This window comes from Protopterus annectens, chromosome 1.part1, assembly GCF_019279795.1.
Source record: "Protopterus annectens isolate FY-2018-M chromosome 1.part1, PAN1.0, whole genome shotgun sequence".
Classification (NCBI taxonomy): domain Eukaryota; kingdom Metazoa; phylum Chordata; order Ceratodontiformes; family Protopteridae; genus Protopterus; species Protopterus annectens.
The window spans coordinates 521760278-521784802 of record NC_056726.1 but is presented as its reverse complement, the minus strand read 5'-3'; the positions used below and the strand labels follow the sequence as shown (position 1 = coordinate 521784802).

Below are 24525 nucleotides of genomic sequence, written 5' to 3'. Positions count from 1 at the left end.
CAGCTGTACAGATTTTTGCAGAATGTCCAGCTTTTTGCCTCAAATTTTTAATCTCTTCCTCATAAAATGTGATTTTCTGGAGAATCACTAGGATGATCTGAGGATTGAAGTCACTAATTAATGATATACATTTGAATTTCAGACATCATGTCCTTCAAGAAAATGCATGCTAAGACAAATCCTGTTATTCTAGCAATTTTCTAAGTTTGTAAGAGGAGTATTTAAACTCGATTTTTGGGCCTTTGTCCCCCCATTCTGACAGGCTTTGTCCAGATTTTGTGCACTAGGAGGTTGAGAGGTATTGCTCTAGGAAGCCATGAAGAATAACCCTAGCAAAATCAGCTCAAACTCTGGAGATACCATCCAACGTACAGTGCTTGGTAAAAGTATGCACATAAGTCAAGGTAGCCGCTTCAAGAATAGAATTAGTATCTAAACCCTTGAAGAAAAGCACAAGCAGAAGCCACAGCTCTAGTAGAATGAGCCTTTACAGAAGAAGGAAGGCTGCTGTTATGAAAAGTACAACAAAAAATAGCCTTTGACATCCAAGAAGAAATAGTTTGCTTGGATACAGCTAATCCTAAGGACCTAGGTAAAAGAAACAACTGATCAGATTTCCTAATAGCCTTAGTCTTATGCAAATAAAGTCTGAGTTGTCTATGCACGTCCAAAGTATGCAGCACCCTCTCACTGTCAGATTGCGGACAGTGGAAAAAAGTAGGCAAATAGACTGATTAAGTGACAACTCATTAACCATCTTGGACATAAAAGAAGGATTAGTATAGAAGGACACCATGTCCTTATGAAATAAAAAAGGACAAGCCATAAGGGCTTGAAGCTCAGACACCCATCTGGCAGACATAAGGGCCAACAAAAGAACAGTCTTCCCAGAATAATGTTGCAAAGAAGCTGAAGCAGTAGGGTCAAAAGGAGCCCGAGTCAACTTCTCCAAAACAAAATTAAGATCCCAGGTAGGAGGAACAGGCTTCCTGGGAGGTCTCGCATGAAGGATACCTTTAAGGAACTGTTAAGTCTCAAATCTAGAAGTGAAAGGAAGCGATAAAGGTAAGAAAGCAGAGAAAGAGATAAGTGGGCCTTAATAGAAGAATAGGTCTGACCAGCATTGAGAAGCTCACACAAGAGAGAATTAAAGGAACATCCACAGTAAGTGGATCCAGGTTATGAGAGACACCAAATAGAAAACCTCTTCCATTTGGGTAAGTAGGATTTCTTACTAGTAGGTTTCCTGGCCTCCTGCAGAGGACCTTCAGCAAGTCCTCAGAAAAAAGTGTTTGTGGAATCAAAATCCTATTACCCACAGTGTCAGTTGAAGAGTGGACAGGTGAGGATGGATGAGGGATCCCTTGTTCTTTGTGAGTAAATCTACACTGTGAAGTAACTTGTGATGATTGCACTTGGCTAAATGCAGAAGTAGAGGGAAACCAACGCTGTCACGGCCAAAAGAGAGTCACGAACAATATTTTGGGAGCATTCTGTCGAATTTTGAACAGGACATTTGGAATGAGAGGAAGAGGAGGGAATTCATAAGGAAACATCCCCTTCCAAGAAAAGGATGGGGTGCCCACCTTCCACATCAGATGACCTAGGACTCTAACAAATAATAGAGGAAGTTGTCTGTTCAGAGGGAAGGCAAATAGATCTACTTGAGGAGTACCTCAATGGTGGACTATGTCCAGAAACGCATCCTTGTGAAACATTCATTCATGGGATTGAGTTAAGAACCTGTCCGAGTGTCTGTTACAATGTTTTGACCTGACGGAATGTAAACTGCCTGAAGAGTCAATTGATGCTTGATAGCAAGATCCCAAAGCAGGAATGCCATTTGGCAAAGAAGGTAAGATCTTATTCCTCCCTGTTTGTTTATATACCACATCACTGTGGTATTGTCTGTGAATACCTTGAGAGGCCCTGAAGAGAAAAAGAGGATGAAAAGCCTGAGGAGCCACATTAAGAGCGCTCGTCTCTCTGACATTGATATGCTCCTTCTGCTGAAGGGCTGACCACACCCCCTCTACTTTTAGGGACCCAAATGCTGCTCCCCCCATCATGTCAGAAGCATCTGTGAACAATTCCTGTGAGGGAAGAGGGGGATGAAAAGGTAGCCCTGGATTTAGAGACAACTGCTATATCCACCAGTGAAGTTTCTTTTTGAGACCATGAAGAAGAGGAACTACAAAGTCTAGAGAAGAGTGCATGTTGAAGCCAAACTGACTTCAGAAACCACTGAAACTTTCTCATGTAGAGTTTGGCCAGAGGGAGCATAGGGATGGTGGATGCTATGAAACCCAGAGCTCTCAGAAACTCCCTGGCTGTAATGGAGTACAGAGGAAGAAGAGTTTGAAAGGAGATGAGAGAGAAGGCCTTTGGAGGAGGCAGGGATGCCAGAAAACTGTCTGAATCCTACAACCCAGAAAGACATGATCCTGAGGAGTCAGAGAAGATATTTTGAAATTTATTGTGAATGCCAGGCTCTGAAGAAGGGAGATGGCAAAATGAAGATTATGAAAATAATCTGTGGAGAAGATGCCTGAATCAACAGGTCATCCAGGCAAGGAAATATTTGAATCCCCTGAAGCCTGCAAAAAGCAATCACAGGAGCAAGTTATTTGATGAATACCCATGGGCAGTAGAAAGGCCAAAGGGGAAAGCACAGAACTAAAGATGCCAGGAAGCAACATAGAAATGCAAAACCTTTCTGAAAAAGGATGGATCGGAATATGGAGATGAGCATCCTTGAGATCCAGAGATACCATAATGGCCTTAGGGAGTGAGAGAGACAAGAGTCTGAAGGGACAACATCCAAAAGGTGGGTACCTTCAGAAAAGTGTTTAGATGAGAGAGGTCTAGAATTCATCTCCAAGTACCCTCTTTTCTGTGCACTAAAAACATTCTTGAATAAAACCCCTTCCCCTTTTGGGACACAGGCACCTCTTGAATAGTACCCTGAGTCAAAAGATCTTCAAGAACCTCTAGGGGAAAAAAGGAAGTTGTTCCCGAGGAGGTTGAAGAATACCAATGAAAGCGAAATGGGATTTCCACACCATGAAGGGAAATAATGGACAGAACCAAAGAATCCTGAGTAAACTGAAGACAAACAGAAAGAGAAAGTTGAAGAGAAAGAGTAATGGTGCTGGGAAGAGGCAGATAATCATACAGCAACTGATTTATCAGGAAAGGAGGGCTTCTAAATCCCTGAAGTCTGAATGCCCTTAGCAGCAGGGGCCTACTTGCCACTCTTACCTTTAGTAGGAGGGCAAGATTGCTTATGAACAAAGGCTGGCTTATTGGGGTAGTTTCTCTGAAATTTAGGCACAGGAGAAACAAACACGTTTAAGCTCCTGTAAGGCATTCTCCTTATCCGGAAGGAACTTAAACCAGCAGCTGCTTCCCCAAACAGAAATTTATTATCCAGAGGAGCATCCATCACGTTAGCCCTAATATCATCAGGTAAAGGTTGATACCTAAGCCAAGAGTACCTCCTCGTCACTGAACCAAAAGCAGTAGCCCTAGAAGAGGCATCTGCTGCATCATAACTACATTTGATAGAATTGCGAACCACTTGAGAGGAATTCCTAGCAAGGAAAGAGCAGAAGTTTTACTCTGAGTCTGTAAGATCAGAAATAAGCTGACAGTCCTGAGGAAGGAGAGCAAACACTTTCTTAGACATGTGGGTCTGATAATTTAATAGTCCTAAAAGCTAGGGTAGCAGAAGTGTCAACCTTCTTTCCCAGCCTTTCCATGGTTTTGCTGTCCTGTCTGAAGGCAGTAACTTGGGCAAAGGAAACAAATGAGATGGCTTGGCAGAGGCTTACAGACACCACAGAGGGGTCAGCTACATGACATTTGTCCAAAACGTTACAATACCTAGGCATCCTGTAAAACCGATCACACTTCTTGGGTGCAGGGGGCAGAAAATCAGGCACTTTAGAGGCATTGGAAAAAAGCATCCAACAAAGCAGCCAAAACAGGAAGAATAGCAACAGGTTTAGGAGATTCCAACTGCAGTAACTCATAGTACCTCTTATGGATATCAGAGACCTGAGCACAATCCCACTTAAAAAAATTCCATCATCCTACAGATTGTATCCCCAGAGGAATTTCTTCAAAAGGAGTATAAGGACTGTTAGATTCCTCCTCCTCTGACCGACAGTCCAAAGGAGAAGGAATTTGAGTAGAATAAGCCAGGGATTCCTCATCAGAATCTGACTCTTCCTCAGAAGAATCCTGATCCCTGGGCCTTTTAAGGAGAGTAGAAGATCAAGGGGGGGGGCACGAACAGAACCCCCCCCCCCCACGAGGAGTTTTAGTGCCATCAAAACATAGTGGTGGTGTAGTGGTGCAGCTGTTAGCATTGTTGCCTTACAGCAAGAGGTTCTCTGGTTCAGTTTTTGGCTGGGGTACCTTTTGTGCAGAGTCTGCATCTCCTCCCTGCATTCTTGTGTTTTTCCTCTGGGTGCTCCGGTTTTGGTTTCCTCCCTCATAAAGACATTCGTCTGGAGCATTTCTCCCTGGGCCTCCACTGAAAGTTGGCTCATTTCAACTCAGACTTTCCTGGTAAACAAATGTTAAATAAATAAAAAAAAAATAAATTAACCTCTGAGTAAAGGGCTGCCACTGACCCTGTGGATCCCTAGGAACAGGAGAAACCTGTTTATTTTTTTGCTCCATTTTTAAAGGAATGTTCTCTCTATAAAACTCGGAAGGCTGTGACCCAGGATGGCATTCAATAGCTGTAGTAGGAACGTCTTCCTTAACTAAAATCTGCGGAACACCCCTAGGCCTCTCTAAAGTAATCAACCATGTTTGCCCCTGAATGTCCACAATGGACGCCTGCAAAGCCATGTTGGACATGATGCAAACTGGGTCATCACTGGCCTCCAACCTGATCACAGCGGAGGAATCCGACAACAAAGCCAGGTAAGCGACCGGATTCTCACCTACCTCAGGAGAAACGCCCGTCAGAGGCTGGATAGTGGAAGATTCCTGTCTAAACTTTCTCACATTCTTCCCTAACAGCTGACCCTCGGAATAGGAAGTTCCTTCCATTGTACCTTTAGCGAGAAGCTTAAGTGTTGGGTTCTCAAGATACAAAGAAAGGGAAGGCAGCCTACTATGAAGGGTTTTCGGTATAAAAAAACCTAACAAAGCAAACAGGTCATATGTTCATGAGAAAACTGCTAGGCAAAAAAGGCACTTATCGTGGTGGGCTTTATGGGGAGTCTCCTACAGTGGCATTTACCTTTCCTGGATGACTTTAACCCCCCTAGAGCAACAAGAAAGCTAAGAAAAAAAACAAAACAAACAAAAAACCCCAACAGGGCACTTACCTGCAACAGGTAGGAACCAGCAAGAAGACATAGGTGTTGAACTGGCAAAAAAAACTGTGTTCAACCTGGCGGAAATGACGTCAGGCATTCAGACCAATTTGGAGATCCATTTGGACTGGTGGCACAGAAGTTCTCAGGATGGTATGTCAAGATGTCACCTTTAAGACATACGCTACACAAGGAGCATACCGGTGACATTTGGTGTTCCTTAAAGCAACAGAAGGCTGTGGTATACTGGACGACATCAGGCTTCCACTGCATGGAATCCCCATATGTAAAGAATAATGCAGCAGTGAATGTAAAGACATCTCCAGATACACAAGTGTTTGGCTATAGAAAAGGTAATGCCACATCTGATCAACCTGGATGATTTCTTTGAAAAGTTACAGAGGCTGTAGGTAAGGGGCATATATAGTCCATGATGCTTACCTAGAACTTGCCATGGCCACTATCCCGTGGTGGTGCATTACTCATGGTCTTACCCTCAATATGAAGAAAAGCACCATGGGTTTCATTTGGTAAATCTTGCATCACTGCCATATACCCTTGTATATATTATTAATATTCTTCTTTATGCTCAAACATCAACATGAGTATAGATGCATACTACTTTACTAAGCAGCAGAAATAATCAAAATAATGTTGCTACATTTGTACTGATAATTCCTTGCTCCAGTGATGTTCTGTAATGTGCACCAATATCACTTCTTGGAACTTAATCCACTTTGTCGTAATTCCTGTTTATTCCGATTTAATGAATTTCATTCTTTATTTTTTAAATCATCAACATATTGATTTAACAATGGATAAGATAACAGAATTGAGCAAACCATCACACATCTTGTGTGTACAAGCATAAACAAACCATGAATGAATATAACAGAAAAAAGGAGAGCAATTTGGTCAACACCAAGAAAACAAAAGAAACAATAACTAAGCATAAAAAAAAATACTTGTGCAGCCTGAAAAAACTGTATGGAATGCCCCAGATCATTAGAGTGCTTAAAAACAAAAATACAAAAAAAAATGAAATGATCACTTGGTTCAGTGCTTCATCGAGGAGGTACTCCATAAGATAACTTCTCATGTAACAACACCTACTTACTAATTACCTTCCCAAGAGACCCGGTTTGTAGTCAATTAATTCCATTTCTTTAATTTCAGTCAACAAGTGGATTGGCTGATTAAGGGCAGAGAGAGGCCTATGCTTCCATCTACAAGTGATGCATTTCTTACCCACCAACTTCAACAAGTTTAAAGCAGAAGGTCTGAGTCAGTGTCAAATTCAAAACTCGGTCAATCTCCAGTAAACAAATCTGAGGATTGTCACCCACCCACCTATATCTGAGTTAAGACCTTTTGGAGGTCAAAGTTAAATGAATCTAAAGATAGGCAAGTCTAGAAGATGTGACACTGGTCTGCTACTTCATCTCTTAAACATCTACAGCAGTTAGGTAACAAAACTGAAAAAGTGTAGATAAATGAGCAACAATGTAGAAAAATGTAAACTGGCTTTTCTAACTCGAGAAATAAAATTGTCTCAAGTGAGTTGGGGTATCCTGGAGCCCAATAGTAAGCCCTCCTACATATTTTCAGATATGGGAGAGACCACTTCCCTGTCCCACAGTAATCTGCACTTATCTGTTTCCTTTTGTTTTGTCTCTCTGAAAATCTTCTGTGCTTTATTGATAGATTCCTTACTAGCAAAGATGTCCCATCAGAGATTCCAATATGCATAGTAATTATTGCTGATATTCCCTCTTGTGAATTTTAAATAAATGCATTCTTCTCCACTCTTGGAGACTAATAACATTTAAAGACCTCCAAGAGGCTCAGTTGTTGGTTAGGTGTCAGAACACGGAAGTTCATTTGATGAACTTGCCATCAACCATGTTCCTAGCAAATCGGTCATTTATGACATCTAAGCAGCCTAGAGAAATGAGAAAGCAGTCTAACCCAGTGTAGGAAACTTGAGGTGGTAGCAGTCTGCTTCCACCAGTTAAGGGTATTGCTCAATCCAAGACCTACCAGCATTTTTATTTATGCTTACAATTATCAAGTAGCATTTTGTCTGAAGCAAAGTTCAGACTTCATCAAAATAAGAGTTCTACACAAAATCCACTTATATACCAAATCATTTCATTGAAAAAATAATTGACAATTAACTAATTAGTGATTGTAAAAATGATTGGAAATCTCTGCAGGTTAAGAAACAGTGTATTAATATTATTGAGAAAACAATTAAATAAAAAATATTTAAAAAGTGAATATGTTTGTAAAAAATATGCAAAAAATGTATGTATACATAAAATATATATATAAATATATATATATATATATATATATATATATATATATATATATATATATATATATATATACACACACACACACACACACAAAAATAAACTTGTGAGAATAAGGTGAAAGAACGAGGACTGACACCAGTAGTTTTGTCCTTTATTTACATCAAGTGCTTTCCACCAATATTTTGTTTAATTTCTTTGGCACTGGTCTAATTGACTCCTAGTTGATTAGCTCTTTGCTGTAGTACAGGGACTATTAAAGTGCAGTCATTGATGCCAAGAAAAGGAGTTACATCCATGTTAATTTGCTTAATTCAATATAATCTTTCCATGGACCACCCCTCCTGTTGTATAATATGTTTTCCACGGTAATAAAGGAACAATTTTAAACTCTGTGCATGTTAATGAGTGCTTTTATGAGACATTCTTTAAACTGCATTTTAAAATGTTGTAGTTCTGTTCATAAATTCATTTTTTTAATTGCCTCTGTTTTCCCAATCTAAAAGGCCGAACAGATAGACTAATCCCTTAGTTGTATAATTTTCGTCCTGCCCATAAACAACAGATTTTAAACTGTTGTTCAACTTGATTTGTTGACATTCTAAAATGTATTTACATTGACCACAACTACTGCATTTTTGTACCTTTTCTTTTATCCTTTGTCCAATTTATTTTCTTTGTTTCTACAATGTTTTTTATGTTGCTTTCTTTTTTGTAATTGAACATTGGTTTGGGTCCCACTATGTTTGTTAACCTGTCATCACTTGTTAAAATATACCAGTATCTGTTTATTATATCTTTTACAATATTAAGTACTGTATTGTACTGTAGTGTGAGGGCCCTTGTGTAGTTACATGACTGGACTTCTTGACTAAATTCATTTTGTTTATCTGTATTCATATAACTTTTTGACAGAAGCAGAACATCTAGACAACAAGATAAAAAATGACTTATTCTCTGCCCACACTATTGAACACAATAATGTATTCTCAAGAGTAGACTTCCATGTTGTTAAAATCATTATTTTCTTGAATTGTATTTGTGTTTTCCGGGGAGTTAAGACAAACTCTGCAAAGAGGGCAATATCTCTTAGCCCCTCCTCTAGTAATCTCATCCATAATGGTTTCTGCCAAGTGACTGAGGTATTGTCTTTCAATAAACATATTCTGTAACTTAACCATTTCTCTGTCAAATAGTTTTCTATCTGAAATCATAAGTGCCGACCTTACAAAGTGACCTTTGACAAGGATTTTATTTTCTATAAAGGGTGGGCACTGCTGTAATGCTAGTAACTATCTGAGAAAGTGTTTTTTCTAAAAACAGATGAAAAATTAATGGTTGTGTCTAAATAGTTTATTTCCTTTAATTCTACTTGGTGGGTGAATGTTAACAAAGATGTAGATTGGTTTATGTAGTGGGATCTCCTGACCATAGGATGAATATGTCATCCAGAAATTTTAGATAAAGTTTTATGTATTTTTGGTATGGAGACTTAAATACATATCTCCATTCCCAGATCAATATTAATAAATGTGCAAATATGGGCCACATGCTGTCCCCAAAGCTAACCCTTGTATCTACTTAAAATTTCACCCTCCAACAGAATGTAATTATTCTCTAAAACTATTTCCATGAAATCCATTAATGGTCTGACTTGTCAAAAATCGGAATCAATAAGTGCCTCCTGGAATATTTCCAACCCAATCTCTTTGGGATGCAAGAAAAAAGGTCTGTAACAGCCACTGTTAATAACACAATGTGTTTATCCCAGAGGGCAGGCTTTATTCTCCTTAAAAATCCCATCAGTCACAAACCATATGCATTTGTAGATCCTGTACTGGTTTTAGTATCCTGTCCACCACTATGGCAAAGGGGTAGGTTTTTGATCCTGCTGCAGGGTACTGTTGGTCTCAGTTGGGGGGGTAGTCAAATTGTAATGTAATTTTGTGATTCCAAAAATAACTATTATTGGATTAGGGTTCTTTAAAAAAATTGTACAGTTCAAGGTCCAAAGCATGATGTAATAAGCTGTATTCTAAGTACTGGTCTATGTACCTTATTAATAGAGGCTGAAATGTAGGACCCACCTTTATTTATTTATTTAAAACGTATTTACTGGGAAACTCCGACTTGGAACAAGCCAGTTTTCAGTGGAGGCCTGGGGGGAATCACTCCACATGCATGTGTTTGTGACATGGGAGGAAACCAGAGCCACCTGCATGCGTTTGAGACACTGGTGGAAACCAGAGCACCCGAAGGAAACCCACACAAATGCAGGGAGGACATGCAGACTCCAAACAGAAGACAACCCAGGTGAGAATTGAACCGGAGAACCTTTTGCTGTGAAGTGATAACGCACACCACTGCACAATTGCAGCATTCTAACTTTGCCACTTCAGGTGAAATCTTTCATATTTCACCCGAATTACCTAACTTAAATTATCGAATAGGACAACTCCCTCACCTTTATCAGGTTTCATTATAATTGGGTAGTACTGATGTTATTTCCATTGATTGGGAAAGCTTTTTCCGTTTTGTATTGCAATTTGTCCCTTGCTAACTTCTTATTTTTCCTAATTTTGATTTTAACAACATGGAAGTCTACTCTTGAGAATACATTATTGTGTTCAATAGTGTGGGCAGAGAATAAGTCATTTTTTATCTTGTTGTCTAGATGTTCTGCTTCTGTCAATGATCTATTAATATTTTTATTGTTTTGAATAATGAGAGCCAGCAGTTCTAGTCCCTGTCTATTGAACAACTCCAACAAGTTGTGGTGAAACTTTGTACCTGGATCTATACCATTGGGAAATTTAAAACAACTCAAACCTTATTCGAAAAGGGTTTCACTTTTGTTCCTTAGACCAAAGTACAACTTGGCTGATACGTTGATAGAGTTTGTTATTTATTAGAAGATTAAATTTTGCCATATAGTTCAGTGGAAGTTTTTGTAAATTTCCTGAAAAGGATAGTAAATTTAAGAAAAAAGTTTAGCTATGCCTACTCCAAACCTTATAGTACAGTTTTTTTTGTCCAGTACCTGTGAACATGACATTTATAGGCAATATACCAGGGTAACATGAGGTCAAGAAAATACAATTTAAAGAGCAATGAATGTCGGCTACTTGAGATAAAAAAGAACCATTCAATATGTGCAATGAAACCAGATAAAGGTGGGGGAGTTGTCCTACTCGATAACTTGTTATTCAGGTGAAATATGAAAGATTTTATATGAAGGTGGGTCCTACATTTCAGCCTGTATTAATGAGGTAACTTTATCCTGCTTTAAATAGACCACTACTTAGAATATAGTTTATTACAACATGCTTTGGATCTTGAACTGTACATTTTTTTAAAGAACCCTAATCCAATAATAGCTGTTATTTTTTGGAATCCCAAAATTGCATAAGAATTTGACTACCCCCCTTTTCAGACCGGTAGTATCTGCAGCAGGTTAGAAAACCAACCCATTTTCCATACTGGTGGACAAGATACTAAAACCAGTACAGGATCTACAAACGCATATAGTTTGTGACTCATGGGATTTTTTTAGTGAGAATAAAGCCTTCCCTATGGGATAAAGACTATGTTTTCTTAACAGTGGATGTTATCGACCTCTTTTCTTGGATCCCTCAAGAGACTGGGTTTGGGTTATTCTATGAGATGCTCCTTGATTTTGAATTTTTACAACTGGACAAGTCAGACTGTTAATGGATTTCATGGAAATAGTTTTAGGGAATAATTACATTTGGTTTGAGTGTGAAATTTTTATGCAGCTAAAAGGGGTAGCTATGGGGGCAGCTTGTGCCCCACATATTTGCCAGTTTAGTAGTGTTGACCTAGGAATGGTGATATGTATGTACATTTTGATATCAAAAATATATAAAACATTTATCTAATATTTTGGATGGCATACTCCTCCTATGGTCAGGAGATCCATTAATCATCTTAGAGTTTTATCAACTACATAAAGCAATCTACATCTTTCTTAAAATTCACCCACCAAGTAGAATTAAAGGAAATAAACTATTTAGACACAACCATTATAAAAATTCAACTCTTTTTCATCTAAATTTTTTTACAGCAGTGCCCATCCCTTTATTCAAAAGAAAACCCTTGTCAAAGGTCAGTTTGTAAGGTCGTCCCTTACGATTTCAGATAAAATAAAAATTGACAGAGAAGAGGTTAAGTTAGAGAATATGTTTATTGAAAGACAATACCACAGTCACTTGGTAAGAACCATTACTGACAAGATTTATATAGTTTGGGTAAGAGATATTGCCCTTTTCTGGGGGTTGGTCTTAATACCCTGGAAAACAAATATGATTCAAGAAAATAATGGCATGTCTCTACAGAGTTATATGAGTACAGATAAATAAAATGAATTTAGTCAAGAAGTCCAGTCAAATAACTACACAAGGGCCTTCACACTACTGTACAATATTGTAAAAGATGTAATAAACAGGCACTGGTGTATTTTAAGAAGTGATGACAGGTTAAAAACATAGTGTGACCTAAACCAGTGTTCATGTACAAACGTGCAAGCAACATAAACATTGTAGAAATGAAGAAAATAAACTGGAAAGAGAATAAAGGAAAAGGTATAAAAAATGAAGTAGTTGTGGTCAATGTAAATACATTTTAGAATGTCAGCAAGTCCAACTGAACAACAGTCTAAAGTCTGTTTATGCACAGGATGGAAATGTTACAACTAAGGGATTAATGTGTTTCCCCTGCTCGGCCTTTTACATTGGGAAAACAAACTATGACATTTTAAATGTAAAGAATGCCTTATACAGCCACTCAATAATATGCACTGGGTTTAAACATTTTTCATTTATTATCTTGGAAAAAATATTATGCAACCTGAGGGGGAGGTCCATGGAAAGATTAGATTGGCTTAAGCGAACTAACATGGCAGTTAAAATTGGTTGTGACGCATTTTCTTGGTATCAGAGACTGCACTTCAATAGTCTCTGTACTAAAGGAAAGAGCTTATAAACTATGAGTCAAGGAGATCAGGTCCAAAGAAATGAAACAAAATATTGGTGGAATGTATTTGATGTAAATAAATGTATATACATATGTTCATATATGAAATTTATGTATACATACATTTTTTATATTTTTTTACAAACCTAAACATATTTAATTTTTATATACTTTGTTTTATTTAATTGATGTTTTCTCAGTAAAATTGAATCTAATGCTTTTTTTTTACCTACAGAGATTTTTAATAGTTTCCAATTACTAACTGGTTAATTGCCAATTAATTTTTTAATGAAATGATTTAGTATATAAATGGATTTTGTGTAGATCTCTCTTATTCTGATGGGGTCTGACTTTTGATTTGGACAAAAACACTTAAGGATTATAAATTTAAACTGGTTCTGTGGCAAATCCTAATATCAGTGTTCATGTGGTTTCCTTTCTGGAGTTAGTCATCTGTTATTTCAGTTTGGAACTTCTGATTTTGAAGTGTTAATAGTTGTGAGGCTTATCCATTGGAAAGTATCTGCAAGAACATTTTCACCTTTACTGCTTTTGCATATTTAAAATCTGAGAGTCCCAGCCCACCAAAAGTAGTGGGAAGGGAGAGGATATTCTTATTAATTCCTTGATTATCACCTGCCCACAGGAACTTCGGAACCATCTTTCTGATCTCAAAGGAAAAAAATATTGGGGTAAGGGGATTCCCTGAGGTGTATTTAACGCTAAAACCAGAATGTTCCAAGTGATGACCTGAACCCTCTGAGGAATGTCCAAGTTTATTGCCTCCCATCTGTCTGGAAAGAAGTCTGTCTTACAATTTCTTGTAGGTGATATGAGCAGAATTATTGATAGTTAGAAAAACTGACATCCAGATAAGTCTTCATATTTGCAGAGGCTAGAAAAAGAAATTCTTGAATCAGATGTGGTGAAGGGGTATCAGCCTCCATCTTCATAACATGCGGTTTATAACCAGATGGGGCTCCAGATTTATTCAGTGCTTGAATTACTTGTGTCCCATCTCATTCTAGGTTTGACAGATATAACAATAAGCCATTGTTATATAAGGAAAGTTTGTATTATTTTGCTCCAAACATGTACCTCATTCAGGAGAAGCTCTCAGATGAGATCCCACAGATTCAAGGCATAATGTAGATAAAAAGAGGGGAAGTAGAAAACATTGTCTTGCACCTCTGTACAACTGAAAACTCTGGAACAACCTTAATTTCATCTTTATTCTAGCCTGCTTAGTCTTTCTTGCTCTTAGTGACCCAGAACTCTGTGAACACATTCAGTTAAGTAGTGGTGTGACACATGCAATCAGTACAGAAAACTGGAAGGAGCCTGGTATAATAGGCAGGGGGTTGAATCTGGTGACATCTGTCAATCAGACAGCAGTGGCTTGCACAGTTATGTGGGAGGGTTGGCATAATGATTAAGGTCTTAACTTCATATATGTAAGGTACAAGGTTCGATTCTGACTTCTAGCTATTGACCAGGCTTGTTATAGTTTGCAGACTGATAGCCTAATGTTTAGGATAATAAGTTGGCATAATTAAGATGTTTACCTCGCAGACAAGAAGTACAGGATTTGATTCTCACTAAGGGAAATCGACTAGGCTTAAAAATGTCCACAAGGGCAGCAGCTGGCCTAGTATTTACCTATGGACAAGTGGTAAAGCAGATACCAATTCTAGATGGTCATAGGTTCATAGTTAAGTACCAAGCTAGCTGTCCTAAGCTTCTACTGCCACATCTGCAAAACCAGGTGCCTCAGCAAAAGTATCACCAGTTTGCTGAATAGGCTACCCTTGCAGTTCAAGCAGAGTAAGTCCCTTGTAACTTTTAAAGACATTCTGGATGACTTTATAGGTTATTGCAAATTTTCACTTTGGATCCGGGGAGAAAAATCTAACAGGGAGACACAGTAAGTCTCCCAGCAGTATTGGTTGATGTGGCGGAGCTTTTTGATGGGGGCATTATTAGCCTTGAGCTTAGTAAGGACCTATGAATCTAAGATACTTAGACACCATCTGTAAATGATGTTGGCTGGCTCTTGTACCCAGTGTGCATGAAGGTTGCACTGCAGTCCTGGATAGCTAGTACTAATGTCACTTGTTTGCAGTCTTTTTGGTTACTTTTAAAACAGTCATTGCATCTCTTTTGAACTGCTTTGCTGATTTTATGCATGTTTCTATTTCATTAGGATGTGTTGTCTGTGTGACTGAGTAGCAGTTATGTTATGACCATGTGCACCGGTCTCTGTGTTATGTTTCTGTATGTTTCTTTATGCACAGTGTTTACACAATGCACACTAGATTTATAAGTTTCAACCAGTCTGAACCTTTTTCTAGTTCTTTGGAAACATTGGTGTTGGCCTAGCCTAATGAGTGGAATAATGTTTGCTCCAATCTTGTGAAAGTACTGAAATTCAGATCTAATATCTCAGTATTGTGCTTGTATATGGAATTAGATGATTTATATGTGAATTCGGCTTGGCTGTACTGTACTTTGTTTTGATATATGATGTTTGGATGTAGAATACAGTACACTTTTCCACCAGTTCCATAACCCACAGACAGATACCTTTCCCACTTTTCAGTGGGCAATGAACTACTAGGTGCTGCAGCATCAGTAATAAATGGCAAGGCTGTAACAATGTGTACATTACATGATTTTTACTGACTGGCGCTTGAGTAAGGTATGTACTAACTGAAGTTACTTCAGCATGTTTGTTTCATTATATGGTGTGCCTCAGATGTTTATGTATATTTTTTCTACAGAAGAAACATGCCTGGTGACGGAGAGAAAGCCCTGGCCATAATGCTTCCTTTAGTGGACTGTGAAGAACAAGCACCTTCTGATATGTATTGCCTTGTAGGACGGATCTACAAAGACAGATTTTTGGATTCAGGATATATTGATATCAAGAGCCGGGATAGTGGAATACAGTGGTAAGACACTGATTGTATATTTATCTTGTAGTGACCTAGCTGGTATTTGTATATGGTCTTTATAGTAATTATTAAAATGTGATATTATTTTATATCTTAAATTGTTGAGATATATTTTTCTGGAAAACTGAGTCGTGCCTTTCAACAGGTATTACACCTGCATAGTAAATTAATAAATAATAGTTGTATTGCACTACTCAGTTTGCCAGAATATGGAGATGTTACATTTTTTTTAATCGGTCTAGGTACACAGCCAACATCGTTCAACTGTCTTCATGGCCTCACTCCTTTTGTCACTTGTCGGCTTATCTCATGCAGTGTTGAAAACCTCATTTCATTTGGTGCCTGTGCCCCATTCTGGTAAATAGATTTCTAAACATCCTCATCCTTTCAGTGTAAAAATGGCAGTAACAGAACAACACTAGATTTGTGAATGATTTTGCTTACTGCTAGAATGGTAATTGTGGACCTTGTTTAAATAGGTTATCTGCTGTTGTGGGTCCACACTTACCTAAGATACACTGCTCTCAGTTATCAGCAGAAAGTCTTATTTTGATGGTTATTGTGACTCCCCACCACTGGCAACCATAGTCAAAGCCTCAAGCCTCACCACTGGCAACAGTGGGGGACATACATTGGGAGGATGACGGGTACACACACTATTTCCAGATGCAGATCTCTGCATCAAATGCAATTTCCCTTCTGAGCACACAGAGACCACAGTCAGTCTGGGGCTGTTTCTCCAGATCCCTACTAAGACTCCCCACTGACACAGCTATAGGGTTGAGATCTCAGCTGAGTGACCAAGCCAAGACCTCCAGCACCCTCTCTGTCCAACCAGTGCTTTGTGACCCTGCCCAAATAACTGATACACTCTAAGGTTTGATTTGTGCACACACACACACACACACACACACCTGGGAAAGGCTGGCACAGGATTATTAGCTATGCACCTTTCTGCCCAGACTATAAGATAGTTATTACTGCCACCACCCAACTCTTTATCAGCTACTTTAAGGCCCTTAACAAAGGGTGTCTAATCTTACTTGTAATGTTACTATCAATGCAAATTGTAGTTTGACCAAGAGCAAGGCTATTTATTATGAGTGGCCCATGGCGTCACCAAATAAATATGCAAGTACTCTCAACTTAAATATTTCTCACAAATATCAGCCACAATGAAAGGTTTAAATATATTTAATAATAAATAATAAAAGAACAAGACAATACTAAATATATAATCACAGTAATGTCAGAGTTCCAAACCACAGTAAATATTTAAAACAACTTTGCAGGACAGCCTCAAATAAATAAAGAAAATCATCTAAATTAAGCTTTGCTATATTCCTGACTATATCTAGAGAATTACTATATCCTAGGTAACTTATTACAGAGCAACAAGGCAGATGTGATGAGTGGGTCTTGATGCTGTCAGGTCAAAGACAAAATACAGAATACTCGGTCTCTCTCTGAGTTCTTAAATTAATATCTCAAGTATTACTGCGGGGATAGCTTGCAGAATGACATCATTTCTTGTCATCTGACTATCCTAGGTACCCCCCCCCCCCCATTGATGCTGCTGGTAGCATTTAGCATCTATCTGTGAAAATACATAGACAGGGCTTTTCTTAGATCGAAGGCAGATCCTGGAAGTCCTAAAACAATAAACGTGTTTCCAAGACAATACAGTGAACCTCTAGTTCTAGACATTGTGTCTGTTACTGCACTGAAATTGAAAGATAACATCCTTTTATTACATGGCCATAAAGTAATTTAATTTCAGCTGTTTTTCTGGAGTTGACCTCTTGTGTTCCAGTTTCCATTGTTAAAATATATACATTTAAACTGTTACAATAGTGTATATACAGTGGATATAAAAAGTTTGCACACCCCTGTTAAGATGCCAGGTTTTTGTAATATAAAAAAAATGAGACCACAATAAATCATTTCAAAACTTTTCCGACCTTTAATGTGACCTATAACCTGTGCAATTCAATTGAAAAACAAATCTGTTAGGGAAAAAATGTAGAAAATAAAAAACTTACAATAACCTGGTTGCACTAGTGTGTACACCCTTAAACTAATACTTTGTTAAAGCACCTTTTAATTTGAGGAGCAAGGCATTTTAGATATGTAGTTTTACTCCTTATGTAGGCATTAGCCTTATTAGTGAACTCTACTACATGTCCCTAAATCCCCTCCCCCTGCATTTTCTTTTTTTGTAATGTGTTTGAGGCAATGGTGCATGCAGGCAGTGTGGCTAGTAGTGTTGTTGCAATAATGAAGCGGAAACAATGTGTATGTATATATATATATATATATATATATATATATATATATATATATATATATAGGGTTTCTGTTAAATGATTGAAGACGCATTCTTTAGAATGCACCTTGATCGAACTTGAAAACACGAAAAAGCAAAATAGCTAAACGGCATGTAAGCGAATTCTTTCCCTGGGAAAGAAATCGTTTGGCCGCTTCCATTACTTTGCCGTTTTTGTGACTGTAGTGCAATCTCGGAGTTGGTATATTTTAGTATGGGGGGTGTAGGGGGGCAAAGCCCCCCACTTTATGAACAGCGATTTTTTTTCCCTTGGAAAAAAATCACTGTTCTAAGCATTCGAGATTTCAATAAATTGTTTTTTTTAAGCATTCGATGATTTAACATAGACCCTGAAAAAAAATATATATATATATATATATATATACACACACACACTATTAAAGCCAAAAAAAAATGTAATTACAACATTCAGGCTTTGGTAGGAGTCTGTCAGCATGGCACATCTTCACTTGGCGATATTTGCCCACTCTTCCTTGCAGAAACGCTCCAAATCTGTCAGATTGCGAGGGCATCTCTTGTGCACAGCCCTCTTCAGGACCCAACACATTTTCTATTGAATTTAGTTCTGGGCTCTGGCTGGGCCATTCCAAAACTTTAATTTTCTTTTGGTGAAGCCATTCTTTGGTTGATTTGCATGTATGCTTGGGGTCATTGTCATGTTGAAAGTTGAAATTCCTCATCATCTTTCTAGCAGACGGCTGAAGGTTTTGGTCCAAAAGTGACTGGTATTTGGAACTGTTCATAATTCCTTACACCTTGACTAAAGCCCCAGTTCCAGCTGAAGAAAAGCAACCCCAAAGCATGATACTGCCACCACCATGCTTCACTGTGGGGATGGTGTTATTTTGGTGATGCTGTGTTGTTTTTGCACCAAAAGTACCTTTTGCAATTGTGGCCAAAAAGTTCAACCTTGGTCTCATTAGACCATAACACATTTTACCACATGCTTTTGGGAGACTTGATGTATTGTTTTGCACATTTTAGCTGCGCCTAGATCTTTTTCTGTGTAAGAAAAGGCTTCCATCTTGCAACCCTACACCATAGTCCAGAAATATGGAGAATATGGGAGATAGTTGTCACATGTAGTACACAACCAGTACTTTCCAGAAATTCATGCAGCTCCTTCATTGTTGCTGTAGGTCTCTTGGCAGCCTCCTTGACCAGGTTTTGTCTTGTCTTTTCATCAATTTTGGATGGATGTTCAATTTTTTGCAACGTCACTGTTGTCCTATATTTTCTCCACTTTTTTATGACTGTCTTCCATATATTCCATGGTATATCCAATGCTGTGGAAATTTTTCTGTACCCTTCTCCTGACAGATACTTTTCAACAATAAGATCCCTTTGTTGCTTTATAAACTCTCTGCGAACCATAGCTTTTGCTGTAGCAGGCAACTGAGTAAATGTCAAGAAAATCCTACTAGGACAGCTGAACTTTATTTGGGGGTTAATCAGAGTCTCTATAATTGATGGTAGGTGTGTACCCAAGAAGACTGAATGCTGTAATTAAATCAAAAGGTGCTTCAACAAAGTATTAGTTTAAAGGTGTGCAGACTTGTGCAACCATCTTATTGTATGTTTTTTATTTTTTATAGAGATTTGTTTGTTTCTCAATTGAATTGTACAGGTTATAGGTCACATTAAAGGTGGGAAAAGTTTTGAAATGATTTATTGTGGTCTCATTTTTTATATTACAACAACCTGGCATTTTAACAGGGGTGTCTACATTTTTTTATATCCACTGTAAAGTCCATAACGCAAATGTATGTCATTATTTACAACGTCAATCCTCACATAATCCCAGTGATTTGCCAGAAAATCACAAATTTTATGAGAAAAAGACCAAAAATACAATGCAAAAATCTGGACATTCTGTGAAAATCTGGACATTTGAGTGGTAGGAAGTGTGTGTGTGTGTATGATACACATATATATATATATATATATATATATATATATATATATATGTGTGTGTGTGCTACAGTGCATGCTCCAAGGCTAATTCTTGGAACATAAAGGTAAAAGTGTGCTTATACCCCTGCTAATTAACATAAATTAACTCCAAGATTGCACAATCCACAGGAAATTGTATATGTCTCTACCCCTTGGGATCGTCAGTGTCGTACAGCTGTTGACCATTTATATATTTTGACAGTCAGTCGACAATACACTCATCGACCATTCAAATTTCAACTTACTCTAGCTTTGTGTGTGTATAAATTGTCTGTGTGTATTTATTTGTTACATGGTGAATCCAACTACTTTGTTTGTCTTGGAATGTTTTAATTTTATGGTAATCTGAGTCTCTGAGAAATTTGTGTTCTGTTATGTCATTCCATTTTTCATTTCTCACATCCTGCCAGATTATTATCCATCTAAGTGTGACCCATTTAACTTTTTGTGTTCATGCTGGTGATAGAAACCAGTCTCTCCAGTTGAAACTTCCTCCACTTAATAACCTTGTCTGTGATGTCACGGCCACATCTTTATTTTCTCAGAAAGCTATTGCACCACTTAATTTTTGTGTCTTGTTTAACCCTAATATAGGAGCTAGTATTGAATGCCAAACCATATACCGGCAGATATGGCATAATGAATCAGTTTACCTAGTGATACATCTTCCTTTTCCCCCTTAAGCTTAAATTCTCAGGTGATGAATATATAGCATTTTTGTGTGTTGATATGGGATCTGTTGATTTCTGAGATGATATGATGATGGGAAAATTATAGTTTTAACAGCATTGGTGTTACTGGTTAATGATGCTGGTTAGGACACATTTTCATAATGAATTTTGTACCTTGTATTTTGATATCTTAAAAATGTTCGTCTGTTGTGGCTTGAACTGTATGCCTAGATAGCTGTAAGACGTTTCTGTCTGTGTTCTTAGGGTCCTTGCCTTTACATAATCGCAGATTCACTGCTACATGTTTGTTTTCATTGCAGCCTAATAGGCTAAAGATCCAAGTATCACCATTACTAGATTAATGGTGTTGCCTGTCTACTCAGTCGTTGAGACAGTGATCTGCAGACATTATAAACACACGTTCCCATTTACCTTGCGTCTGTCTTTCGATGGGAGCCTGATTTTTTTTAGCTGATGTTTCCTTGGTAAGAATCAATACTCTACCATGGACAGTGGTGCAGCCATGTCTGGCGTCTGTGTATTTCTTCCACTGCCAGTATGTTTCCCTTAATTAGAATGTCAAATTTAGAAGCATTATATAATGTTTTAAACCATCCTATATATTTTTGGAAGCATATTTTCTTTCATTTCTTGAAACGTACATTCCCATTTATATGAATCAAATGTGTTCTGTACCATCCCATTGATTCTTTACTATAAAAGTTGCCACCACCCACTAGTTGTCTTTCACCTCTCTTGTTTGAATGAAGCTACCTCGTTTGGCATCTACTGTTTGCATCAGAATTTGATCCAGTAATTTTTTTAGTATTTTGACAAGGATTTTAGAACTAAATCACTAAAAGCACTACAGTTCTCATGTTCCTTATATTTTGAGGGAACTGTTTATGCCTTTATATGCTATTGCACAAAAATGTAATGCTTTACCTACTGTACCTCAATCCAGTTTGTTAATTTGTGCAGAAAATCCATCTGGTCTTGCTGCGTGGTTAAGTTTTAAGTGTTTTATTACATTCTTATTTGCTGTTCTGTGATGTCCCTTTGTAATGTGCATTAGGTACTACTGTCCAATTGAGATCTTATTTCTTTTTTTTTTTTTTTTAAGTTCTGTATAATGCTGCTTAAAACTGCTCCTATATCGTTTATGAAAAGTACTGTTTCTTTTTATGTAGCCTTGATTGCTAGAATTTAATTTTTCTGCTTGATGATCTTAAATTTTCTTGCCAAAAATGCTGGGTTGGTATTCCCGTTAAACTACCAAATGTTCTTTATCTAGGCAATCTCTGCCTCTGCCTGGGAGATGTAGAGGATTTCAACTTCCACATTTAGGGCTTATTTCATTGTTAATGGAATGGCTTTATCATATCATGAAGTACTCTCTTTCTGATGCTTTTACAGCTGTTCCTCTTTTAGTTGTAATATTAGTTTTCTCCTGTTTCTTCTTTCCTCTGCTATAATGGCAGAGGTTACTTACTGTTACCTTAATCCTATCCACCAACCGCTTTCTGTTAACAACGCACATTCTGGGTTGGTCCAACATCCTAGCAGACAAGCTGAATCGAACTATCCTCTCACCTTACGAGTGGTCTCTGAACCCCCTCAGTAGCGAGTCAGATCTTCCACAAGTGGGGCCAGCCTTGCTGCGATCTCTTCGCATCTCCTTCAAACACGAAGTGCAGCGAGTTTTTTGCTCTAATCCCCCCCCCCCCGGGGCAAAGCCCCAGAGACGCTCTAGATGTTCATCGTGTTTCACTGTTGCAGTCATGACTGTAGAGTTCTCCCCTGCCGGCAGGCAGCCCTCGGTAGGCCAGAATCCCAAAGTCTGGGTCCGGCGTCGGCTGTTCAGCCATGCTCCCTGACGTCAGAGCACCAGGAGTACAAAGCTGACAGCCGATGCCATCTTCTCCAGTCTTTCTTGCCGTGTGGTGATAGCAGTTCGTATTTGCCGGTTGGCAGACTCCTGACGAATTTTACTGATATACTTCGGTCCGAAGACTTTCTTCTCCACTCAAAGCTAAGTACCCCGTTGGGGAAACTTTTTTCTTGCTCCACTCCGATATCAGAAAAAGTTAATAATTGTATTTCATGTGGGAAGCAAATACCTCATAAGGATTTTCATTCTTACTGTATTCCTTGCTTGGGCCCTGACCACGACGTAGCTAGTTGTCGGTTTTGTGCTAGATTCAATCAACGTACAGTTAAGCAAAGGTACGATTTTGCTTTTCATTACTTCGGTAGGCGCTTTAACTACAAAATGTCGTCAGATACGGTCCTGGCTACCAGAGTTCATAAACGTCGCAAGGATAAAGACAGGCCTCCGAGGTCCAAATCTGATAATGCACAAGCGGAGCCAGCTTCAGGTTCGGCCGTCGTCAGTGAGGCGCTTTTGCAGCCCCTGTCGTCGGTCATTTCAGAACCGATGGCCGAAATGGACTCTCATGAGGAGCCAACCAGGCCTTTGAGTATTTCTGTTGCAGGACCTTCGGACAACGCTCCTTCGGATGGGTCCGGAGCCGCTGTGCAGGTACCGGCATCCGAAGGGGTTTTCAGGCCTACTCAGCTACTAATAAAGGCAAAGCCAAAGACAAAGGCAAAGACTCCTTCAAAATCAAAGACTTTTACACAGGCTTCTTCTGAACCGGCTCCCAAGTCACAGAAGCAGTTACGCAAGATGGCGGAGGATTTGATTACTATGATTAGGGGTTCTCATCCCCCTCCAGACAAAAGGCCAAGGCAGGATATTTGTTATGATTCCTCTGATCAGGCTTCTGTTTCCTCAGTTTCTTCTTCTGATCAGGAATATTCTTTCCTTATGAGGATTCTGATGCTGAAGAATCCATTCCTTCAGCTTCTCCCCCTGAGGATTTCTCTTTTGGGGAAACTTTGCATGAAACGAGGGAACATTTCCACTGGGAAGGACAGGAGTATTCGGAATCCAAGAAAAGGCTGAGGGAATTTCTTCTTCTTCCCCAACATAGACCCCTGGCTATCCCTCCTGTTTTGGATATTGTGGATGATGTCTTTTCGGAGGCTAACTTAACCCCTGACTCTCTTCCTCCTGCTCCTGTGAAACCTGATAGATATTACAGGGTTCCCGATTCCCATCAGTTTTTATACAAGAACTCTTCTGCTGACCCTGAAACCATATCCCAGGGTCCTAAGGGAGCTAAGGCCGCTTCTGCCAAAAAATCCTACTCCTACTGAAAAGGATTCTCGATCCTTAGAAAGATGGGGCAAAAAAGTGTACACTTCTGCTACTTTGTCCATTAGGGCTTTAAACTGTCAGTTTCATATGTTTAAATACCAGCAATTTCTATTGTCTGTCTTAAAACAAAAGCTTACTTCCATTTCTGCCTGTGCAGAGGATAAGGAATTACATGATTTATTGCATGCCACTGAACAGGTTGGGAAGCACGGTTTACACTGTGGATTTGATGCCTTGGAGGCTTCTTGTAGGGCCGCGCCCTCTGGCACAGTCATTAGGAGCCATGCATGGCTAAAGGAACAAAATCTACCTGAACAGGTAAAGGCAAAATTATTGGATGCTCCTGTTCAGCCTAATGTTTTGTTTGGATCAAAAACTGAAGAGGTGATTAAAAAGATGGAGGATAAGGCGAAATCAATGCAAACAGTTAGATTTCTTACAAGTACAGCCACCTAGATTTAGCAGGAATTGGCCTTCGAAAAATTGGTCCTTTCCCACTTCAGACAGGCCTCAGAGGGGTAGATATAGATGTTCCAGAGGGAGGCCTCAATCACAAGCTGCTTATAGGCCAAGACAGTGGACTGCTTCCACCCCTAGGGGAGGAGAGGACAGGTCACAATCTCAAAGGAAACGAACTCAATGACTCCCTCTATGGGGCTACAGGAATTTCTTCCCTGGAAGCCCCTCTCGGAGGAAAACTCTCTCTTTTTTTTTCAAAATTGGACTCAAAT

General features: G+C 38.7%; 1 protein-coding gene across 1 annotated transcript in view; it reads left to right on the top strand.

Moving 5' to 3' along the window:
* Window positions 1-24525, top strand: part of MAP3K5 (mitogen-activated protein kinase kinase kinase 5) — a 2923819-nt gene that overhangs the window by 1513905 nt on the left and 1385389 nt on the right. The window contains exon 7 of the mRNA XM_044087116.1: window positions 15427-15597. Coding sequence (XP_043943051.1) covers window positions 15427-15597 — 171 coding nt within the window. The remainder of the gene's footprint in view (window positions 1-15426; window positions 15598-24525) is intronic.